General features: G+C 50.0%; 1 protein-coding gene across 1 annotated transcript; it reads right to left on the reverse strand.

Moving 5' to 3' along the window:
• Window positions 1–887: 887 nt before the first annotated feature.
• LOC117657009 (dehydrogenase/reductase SDR family member 13-like) lies at window positions 888–9,928 on the reverse strand. Its single transcript, XM_060682301.2, has 5 exons — window positions 9,784–9,928; window positions 5,852–5,970; window positions 4,055–4,178; window positions 2,943–3,254; window positions 888–2,447 (listed from the first exon to the last, which is right to left on the reverse strand). Exons 1-5 carry the CDS (start codon window positions 9,917–9,919, stop codon window positions 2,188–2,190), a joined length of 951 nt encoding a protein of 316 aa, XP_060538284.2. The 5' UTR covers window positions 9,920–9,928; the 3' UTR covers window positions 888–2,187.
• Window positions 9,929–10,186: the final 258 nt, after the last annotated feature.

The following is a 10,186-nucleotide window of genomic DNA, read 5'->3' on the forward strand; positions in this document are numbered from 1 at the left end:
CAATTTAAAATTTAAAATTATTAAATAAATTTGGCTCCATTTAAAATCCCAGAAATTTAAAATACCCCAATTTAAAATTATTATGTTGATAGCACGGCCTGGCGGAACAACAGGGTCTTCAGTGCGCAGCGAAATATCCGGAGGTCAGGGATCTTACGTATTTCCGGGGGCAGTTCATTCCACAGGGCTGGGGCTCCCACAGAGAAGGCCCTCCCCCTGGGTGTCACCAGCCGACATAACTTGGCCGATGGCACCCTGAGGAGACCCTCTCTGTGGGAGCGAACTGGCCGGGGGGAGGCTACTGGTGGCAGAAGTCGGTCTCAAAGGTACCTGGGTCCTATGCCATGAAGCGCTTTAAAGGTGGTAACCAACACCTTGAATCGCACCCGGAAGACCATTGGGAGCCAGTGCAGCTCGCGCAGGAGGGGTGTCACATGGGCACAACGAGTTGCACCCATAACCACCCGCGCGGCTGCATTCTGGACCAGTTGGAGCCTCCGAGTGCTCTTCAAGGGGAGCCCCACGTAGAGAGCATTACAATAGTCCAGCCGGAAGGTGACAAGGGCATGAGTGACCGTGCGCAAGGCGTCCCGATCCAGAAAGGGCTGCAACTGGCGGATCAGGTGAACCTGATAAAAGGCCCCCCTGGCCACGACCGTCATGTGCTCTTCTAAAGACAGCCGTGCGTCCAGGAGGACACCCAGATTGCGAGCCCTCTCTGTGGGGGGCAAAGATTCACCCCCAATAGTCAGCGATGGCACCTGCTGACTATATCGGGACGCCGGAAGCCACAGCCACTCAGTCTTGGAGGGGTTGAGTCTGAACCTGTTCCTCCCCATCCAGACCCGCACGGCCTCCAGGCAGCGAGACATCACATCAAGGGCATCGTTGGGGTGGTCTGGGGTGGAGATGTACAGCTGAGTGTCATCAGCGTACAGATGACACTTCACCCCAAAACCACGGATGATCTCACCCAGCGGCTTCACATATATGTTGAACAGAAGGGGTGAGAGGACCGTAAAAGAGCAAAAGGACATAAAACTCCAGAATTTGAAGGAATATTTGGATCAGGTGCCTCCCCAGCATCACTATGGATTAATCCAGTTGGCGATTCCTGGAATCTTACATACATCATTTTGGTCTGTCCTGAAATTTGGGGGTGCCCAACCTTAAGACATGGACTTCAACTCCCAGAATTCCGCAGCCAGCCATGCTCAGAGAGCACCAAGGACCCCACAGCCTCCTCCTCCTCCGCGTCGTCTTGCCTTCAGATCCTCCCCCCTACTCTCTGATAGCCCCTCAGATATTGGGAGACTGGTATCATGTCATCCCTGGTCCTTCTCTTCATTAGACATTCCCAGTTCCTGCAACCGTTCTTCATATGTTTCAGCCTCCAGTCCCTTAATCCTCTTCGTTGCTCTTCTCTGCACTCTTTCCAGAGTCTCCCCATCTTTTTGATATTGTGGTGACCAGAACTGGATCAGGATTCCAAGTGTGGCCTTACCAAGGCATTATAAAGCGGTATTAACCCTTCACGTAATCTTGATTCTGTCCCTCTGTTAATGCAACCTAGGATTGTATTGGCTATTTTGGCAGCTGCAGCAAACGGCTGGCTCGTATTTAAATGGTTATCCACTAGGACTTCTGTCTGAATGCAGATTCATCACCGTCTGGAATGAGACCGCTGACCGCTGTATCATCTGCAAACTTCAGTACTTTAACAGAGGGATCCTTTGCGATGCAGTCCTTGGTCTAGGGCAGGGGTGTCAAACTCAATTTCGTTGAGGGCCGCATCAGGGCTGTGGTTGACCTCGGGGGTGGGGGGACAGGCAGGCAAGGCTGACTGGGCAGGAATGGCCAGGTTGACGCCACTCCCCACAGGGCTGTCATGTTTCCTCTTCGCACTGGATAGACCGGGCTGAAGCCATGCAAGCCGGAACCTTACATTTTCTAGGAAGGCCCCGCGGGTTAGATCTGACCACATCATGGCCTGGATGCGGCCAACGGGCCTCGTAATCGACACCCCTGGTATAGAGAGAGAAGAGCAATGGAGAGAGCGTTCAGCCCTGTGCTAACTGTAGAGGTATCTGATGTGATTTTTGTGTGATTTTGAGTGTGCTTTTCCATGTGGTTTTTCCCTGCCTTCACCTCAGGAAAATTAAGCGGTCAAATTTAAAGTGGAAATATTTAGCTGGTCAGTCCCAACAGCCTCTCGCTGAATTCCCACAGCTTCTTAGCCAGTTGGTCATCGCAGGCCTGTGGACTGGGCACCTTTGGCTGGCAGTCCACGAAATACCGCCCACTCAGCCTCTCGATGCCCTCCTCGGTGGCGCAGTAGATGGAGGTCTGAGCCCCAGCCTCGCAATTTCGGATGAACAGCCTCACGAACCAAATCAACCAAAGTGACCACCTGGGTTGGAAGCGAGCAATTTCGGTTTTAACAATTCCTGAAATCGAAGGCAGAGGGAATATGCCAGGGATGGAGCGTGGCACTCTTTGGACAACATGTTTCTTGCAGACGTTTCATTACTCAACTAGGTAGCATCATCAGTGCTAGAAGGGAGGGGGTTTGCAGGGAAGAGGGGGAGGAGGAGGAGGAGGAGGAGGACGGGAAGGGAGGAGGAGGAGTAAGAGAAGGAGGAGAAGCAGGAGAAGAAGCAGAGGAGGTGAAGGAGGAGGAAGCAAGGAAGGAACGGAAAAGGCAGAAGAGGAGTAAGAGACTGGGGGAAACCTCAGGGGGTTGGACTAGAAGACCTCCAAAGGCCCCTCCCACCCTAACATTCTAGGATTCTGGACCCGGAAGGGAGGAGACATCTCCCTTCCCAGCTGAGCTCTCAGAGGGGGTTGAGGGAGCCTCAGTGGGAGAGAAATGCCTGGCAGAGCCCCAAATGGACCTGGGGGGGGCTCCATCTGGGGTGTCTTGGAGCCAGACTTCCACTTACCTGGATGAACCGCGTAGCAGGTGACGTTGGTTCCTTCCAGCCGCTTGGCCAACTCTCTGGCATGGAGCATATTGGCTAGTTTGCTGTTGGCGTATGATTGTCCGCCCTTCATCAGGCGCTTGGTCGGTTTGTTGAAGGTCCGAAAGTCGATCTTCCCATACATGTGTCCACTCGAGGACAGAATTACGATCCTGCTCGGGGCGCAGCGCTTCAGCTGGTCCAGGAGCAGGTGGGTCAGCAGGAAGTGGGCCAAGTGGTTGACCTGGAAGGCCTGGTCAAAGCCATCGGAGGTTTGACCATCCTTAAGGACCCCTGCCAGAAAAGTAAGCGGATTACAGGCAGTCCTCGGTTTACAACGGGCCACTTCGTGATCATTCGAAGTTGCAAGAGATACCCAAAACGTTTTATCACCCAGTTCCCTCTGGGGTCACATGGCCGCACTTTAAGCACTTGGCAACTGGCCTTAACTTAGCAATGTGTCCCGCAGTCATGTGACCACAATTTACAACATTTTAGTCAAAAAACAGAGTTTCTTCCACTTTTCAGCAAAAACACCCTGTAGTGAATAAATGATTCACTTAATGACCGCCGCAACAAAGATCTTGAAATCATAGGGGTCACAGGGATGACCTGCTTTATAATCGTCATGCCTTACAACCATAATAGGCAGGCAACAGGCTTTTTATGTCAGCTAAGTCAGTTTGGTTTAGTGGTTAAGCAGGAGGCTATGAGTTCAAATCCTGCCTGAAAGGTGACTGCGTGACTTTGGGGCAATCACCAGGAGATGGTGAGTTCCAGCTCCACCTTAAGCACAAAAGCCAGCTAGGTGACTTTGGGCCAGTCTCTCTCTCACTTTCAGCCCACCCCACCTCACAGGGCTGTTGTTTTGAGAAAAATAGGAGGAGATAGTTCCACTGGTTCTGTTTGCCTTCAGTTACTCGTAATAATAATAATAAAGGCAGTATACGAAAAACGAACTACCAGAAATAGGAGAGAGCCGCTTCTCAAGTTATGGCCAAGTCCCCGAAGGGAGAGAAATCCCGGAGACGGCCAGAATCTTCCTGCTTCTTTTCCCCTCTGGAGACCCCGGGGAGGGTCTGCTCTGCCCCCACCTGCGTTGTTGATGAGGATGTCCAGACGGGGCTCCGATTCTAAGAAGCTCTGCGCAAAAGCTCGGACGGAGTTCAGGCTGCCCAGATCCAGGATCATCAGGATCACCTCCGAGTTCCCACTTTCCTGGAAAAGGAGCGGAAGGAATCCTGTTCCTGTGTTGCTGACTATCTTGCCTACTATGCATATGGATGTTAAATATATTTATTTATATAAAACTACAGGTTCATGTCAGTGTCTCTGATTTCCTTTGGACAGTTGTTGCGCAGTTCCCTGACCCAGATCCAACAAAACCACTTCCAGGAAAGCGGCTGCCGCGAAAAATATGGAGCCCCCTGAATAGGACCAGGACAGGCGGTGACAGAATTCAAGGCAAAGCTCTTTAAGTGGGGAACGGCCGAGAGTCCATAATGCAACTGAGGCGCATTGGAACTGTTGAGATATTAAATGGAGTAGCTGGAACAGTAAAGTGTACAGTGGTAGCTGACTGGTTGGAGAGTTCTGGCTCTGCATGAGGCAATCTGCACTATGATTGGTTGCTGTGGGTGTAAAGGGGGAGTTTCCCTTTTTTCCCGCCTTTTTCTTCTGTGGGCTCTGTTTGCTGTTTGATTTACCTCATGAATGTTCCTGTGTTGCTGACTATCTTGTGTTCTTTCTTTCTGGATGATGAGAAAGACAGATGTAAATTTGAATGTGTGTGTATGTCTATGTGTATATACATATACATATATATCTATTTTCTTATACATATATACTGTGCACACACACACATATATGTATATATGTATGCATGTATGTATGTATACACACACACACACACACACACACAGACAGCTGGGCAGCTGCTGCGCAATTCCTAGACAGCAACAAACAATAACAATTTAGTCCAAAAATGTCTCCTTAGGCAGCTGGGATGATCTCATCACAGCGATCACAGATGCAGTTAGATGATTAGCTTCCCTCAGATATCGAATTATAATATCTATCCATTGCGAGTCTACGGCGCCATATTTAGCAATAGCCCTTAGACTTAGATACCGCCTCACAGTCCCTGTCCAGCCCTCTCTGAGCGGTTTACAGAGTCAGCCCCCAACAATCCGGCTCCTCATTTTACCCACCTCGGAAGGAAGTTACTATTATTTTACTCTAACATTTTGTCTCGTCTATTGTATTGTCCACCTATTATATATACAGGTAATCCTTGACTTATATGAATAATTGAGCCCCAAACATCTGTTGCTAAGGGAGACAGCTGTTAAGTGAATTTTGCCCTATTTTACAACCTTTCTTCCCACAGTTGTTAAGTGAATGACTGCAGTCAAGTTAATAACATGGTTCTTAAGTGAATCTAGCTTCCCTATTGACTTTGCTTGTCACAGGTCACAAAAGATGATTGCATGATTCCAGGATACTGAAACCGTCATAAATGTGAGTCAGTTGCCAAGTATCTGAATTTTGATCCCGAGACCATTGGGATACTGCAATGGTCATAAATGTGAAAAACGGTCATAAGTGCCTTCAAACTTCGAACAATCACTTAATGAAGTTGAGGATTACCTGTATAATATCAATCCCATTGTGACTCTATGGCGCCATATTATGGCGATTTTATCATGGTTTTACAATAACTAAACATACATTTGTGTTTGTGTGTATAGTGTGTTTTATCTGTGTTGTATATCAGGGATTTCATGATCTCTTTAGATGCCATATGCTAAATAAATGAATAAAAATAATCAGGAAAACACCTGGATGCAGAGGAACGGAGGAATGGAGAGAACCGCGCGGCAGGCGCTTACCCGTCTGATGTCGTACATGGCGGATTCTCCTCTCGCTTTGTCACGGCATGCCAGGACGACACGGGCGCCTCTCCGGGCCAGATCCACCGCAGTGGCCTTCCCGATCCCTGAATTTCCCCCTAGGAAAGGGAAGAGAAAGGATTCACCGAGATCACCCAGTCTTTATTTATTTATTTGTTTATTGGTTCAATTTATATGCCGCCCTTCTCCGGAGACTCAGGGCGACTTACAATGCGTTAAGCAATAGCCTTCATACTTTTGTATATACCTATTTAGTAGGGCTTTCAAGGCCCCCCTAAGCGCTGTTCTTTTTTATACAAAGTCATCTTATTGCCCCCACAATCCGGGACCTCATTTTACCTACCTCGGAAGGATGGAAGGCTGAGTCAACCTTGAGCCTGGTGAGATTTGAACTTGCAGTAATTGCAGGCAGCTGGTGCTACTTAACAGCACTTTAGTCTGCTGCACTACCAAGGCGCAGCAGACGGGGACCCAGGAGTTGTGACTGCATCTGTGTGCCTGCAGTTTTTGTGGCGTTACACAGTGAAGCATTTGTTTGGCAGTGTTTCTCAACCTTGGAAACTTTATGATGGCTGGACTTGAACTCCCAGAATTAAAAGAATGCAACTCTGCAACAGAGGAATTATCGAGCCCGTCATCTGCACCTCCAAAACTGTCTCGTTTGGCACAGCAGCGACACAGGGCAGGTGCAGACTTCAACGGATAGTGAGGACTGCAGAAAAAACCAATCACAACCAGCCTATCTTGCATTAAGGACCTGTGCGCTGCACGGGTGAGAAGGCAGGCTGAGAAAATATCTACAGACCCCTCACATCCTGGACACGAACTCTTGCAACTCCTCCCCTCAGGATGCCGCTATAGAGCATTGCATGCCAAAACAACCAGATACAGTCGTCGCCCCCCATCCCCCCCCCGTACCATCACTCAGCTGAACACCTAATTCCCACAGCACTCTCTGATTCCTTATTTTTTCTCATCTTTCCTACTATCTTCCCCTATTGCTTTCTTATGATTTATCCACTGTTTGTAACTTATGATTAGTGATTGTAACTATGATTATGACCTATGCCCTATTATTAGCTTATTCTATTCTGTTCTGTTCTGTTCTGTTCTGTTCTGTTCTGTTCTATTCCCATTCCCATTCCCATTCCATCCATTCCGTTCAAAAGGCACCCCAGAGGTCTTCTAGTCCAACCCCCTGCTTCAGCAGGAAAGACCCTATATCATTTCAGACAAATAGTTGTCCAGTCTCTTTTTCAAAGCCTCCAGGGATGGAGCACCCACAGCCTCTGAAGGTGAGCTGTTCCATTGGTTGACTGCTCTCGCCATTAGGAAAGTTCTCTTTAGTCCTACGTTGCTTCTCCCCTCGGTTAGTTTCCATCCATTGTTTCTTCTGCTGCCTTTTTCCTGCTTTGGAAAACAGTTTGGCCCCCTCGTCTTTGTAGGAGCCCCTCAAATATCGGAACAGTGCTACCATGTCCCCCCCCAGTCCTTCTTTTCATGAAACTAGACATACTCAATTCCTCCAGCCCCCTAATCGTCTTTGCTGCTCTTCCCTGCACTCTTTCCAAAATCTCAGCATCTTTTTTATATTGTGATGATCACACCTGGATGCAATATTCCAAGTGTTGTTTTACTAAGGCTTTGTACAGCAGTACTAGAACTTCCTGTGATCTTGATTCAATCTCTCTATTAATGCAGCCTAGGATTGCATGGGCTTTTTTGGCAGCTGCTGTGCGTTCTTGGCTCCCGTTTAAGGGATTGTCGACTGGGACTCTAAGATCCCTCTTGCAGCTACTGGCATTAAGCCAGCTCCACCTAGTCTACACCTATACAGTCGATTTGTCTTACCTTGCTTTTATCTACGTTCAATTTTGTTTTGTTTGTTAATTGACTAGCAAAAAGTCCATCTGTTTCTTCTGCTTGGTTGGGTGCCCTGTATTACACGCCTATGACCATGTCCTCCGTTTTTCCTTTCATGTCGACCCACAACATGATCCTAGGTGGTTTTCACCCTTGGATTTCTGCAAGTGACCTCTGACATATGATGCAGCTCCACCTCCCCTTTCGTGAGATCCCTTTCTTTTGAATCGTTTGTATCTTTCCATCAGTACATTCCAGTCATGAGTTTCATCCCACGAATTTCCTCTAATGGCAACGACATCACACTTGCCCTCTTACACTCGTACTTCACGTTCACCCTGTTTGTTCCCTAAACTGTGACCATTAGAGCATCTTTGCGGCGTCCTGTTCTCCTACTCTGCATCTGAGTTTTTCTTCTTTCCCTTTGCTCCCTTCCTCCTTGTAGGATTGGTTATCTGGGGGGTTTTGCTTGGAATTAGCTTCCAAAGGTTGTGAAGATTGCTCCCCCTCCCCCCTCATTTTTAACGTAAAGCCCTTGGGGGAAGATGAGCTACGGTTATTATCCAGATATCTTCTTCCCAGTTCTTGGGAGGTTCAGCCCATCCCTTGCCAGGAGCCCTTCGTGGAGGTAAGGCAGCCCAGGATCTCGGACAGGGGTCTCCAACCTTGGCAACTTTAAGCCCGGCGGACTTCAGCTCCCAGAATTCCCCAGCCAGCTTTGCTTAAAGTTGCCAAGGTAAAACTCCAGGCTTAAGGATGCCGAGGTTGGAGACCCCTGGCTCTTGGAAACTGAGGTTCTCTTGATGACCCCAGTTAGAAATCCAGTAGTTCCTTTCTCAAATGCTTTGCTCCCTCAATGCATGTTGGCCTTTTAGTGGGAAGGGAGTTGTTTGTTTTCTGCTTCATAATTTAAACAGTAAATTGTTCCAATGTAAGGAGCTTCTCTCCATCCTGGGGGCAGGACTACAGCCCCTGGGGCAGCCAAAGCAGAGCTAAGAGAAGTGACCCTTGCCCCCATGTAAAGTGAGACCTGGGTAGCTTGAAAAGCCGGTTTCCAGCCGCCTCCTGTGCCAAACAACTGGCACAAATTGTGGCTGATACGATAGTAAAGATCCAGTATCTGAGGGGCTGCCCCAAAGAAGAGGGGGTCAGCCTATTCTCCAAAGCACCTGGAGGCAGGACAAGAAGTAAGAGACGGAAAGTAATTGAGGAGAGAAGCATCCTGGATTTATGGAGGAACTTCCTGACAGCAAAAGCAATTAGTCAGCGGAACAACTTGCCACCAGAAGTTGTGGGTGCTTCATCCCTAGGGGCTTTTAAAGAAGAGATTTGTCTGGAAGGGCGAGAGTCCAACTTGGGAGCTTTAAGACTTGTGGGCTTCAACTCCCTGAAGTCCCCATAGCTGGCTGGTTGGATTCCTAAGGCTGGAACAGGGTCTCCTGCTGGAGCTCAGCATTGGACGTGTGTAAGAAGAGATTGGACACCCCTGGTATAGGGTTGGAGCAGGAGGGTTGGGCTAGAGGACCTCCCAGGTCCCTTCCAGCTCTGCTATTCCCTTCGTCCTTCCGAGGCCCCCCTGGCTGGTCCAAGCAGGGTCTCCGCCAGCCCAGCCCAGCCCTCCCCCCCCCCCGCTCTTCCGCACCCTCCGTCCTCCCTTCCTGGCCGGGGGTCCGGGGAAGCCCCAGGACGGCTGGCATCCGCGGAGCCTCCCGGGTCAGTTCTCAGCCGGTTCCTTCCCGAGGGGCTTTTTTGGGCGGACTTTCTCGGCTGCCTCTGAAGCGCCTTTGGGGCAAGCAGGACCTGCATGGGGCAGAATCTGCGCGGACAAACCTGGTTGAGTGTAGACTTTTGCGCTGCGCGTTTGCTCCGGGATTCTGATCCTGCGCGGATCAGAATCCCATCGAAGTGGGAGGGGGGCTTATGGAAGGAAGGAAGGAAGGAAGGAAGGAAGGAAGGAAGGAAGGGAGGGAGGGAGGGAGGGAGGGAGGAAGGAAGGAAGGGAGGATGGATGCAATGCCCCCCAGGACCCCCCTTCCCCCCCAGCTGACCTGTGATGAGCACCGTCTTGCCCCGCAGGCTGACCGCGTTCCTGCACCGGGTGGCGACCCCCAAGTAGTAGTACAGCAGCGCGTAGAGCCCCAGCAGCAGCGCCGCCCCCGCCCCCAGCGCCCCCAACGCCTCCATGGCCCGAAGTCCGCTGGACCCGAAGTCCGCCTCCGCTTCCCTTTTTATCTCCCAGGACCCCCCCCCCTCAGGTCGTCCCGCCCCCGCCTGTTAGAGGCATGGTCACCCGCAGAGCTCCCACCCTCCCGCCCTCCCTTCATCCCCTCTCGGGCTCGGAAGAAAGAAAGGAAGGGAGGGAGGAAAGGAAAGGAAAGGAAAGGAAAGGAAAGGAAAGGAAAGGAAAGGAAAGGAAAGGAAAGGAAAGGAAAGGAAAGGAAAGGAAAGGAA

Source organism: Pantherophis guttatus, chromosome 1 (genome assembly GCF_059756535.1).
Source record: "Pantherophis guttatus breed Tessera chromosome 1, ASM5975653v1, whole genome shotgun sequence".
In the NCBI taxonomy this organism is placed as follows: domain Eukaryota; kingdom Metazoa; phylum Chordata; class Lepidosauria; order Squamata; family Colubridae; genus Pantherophis; species Pantherophis guttatus.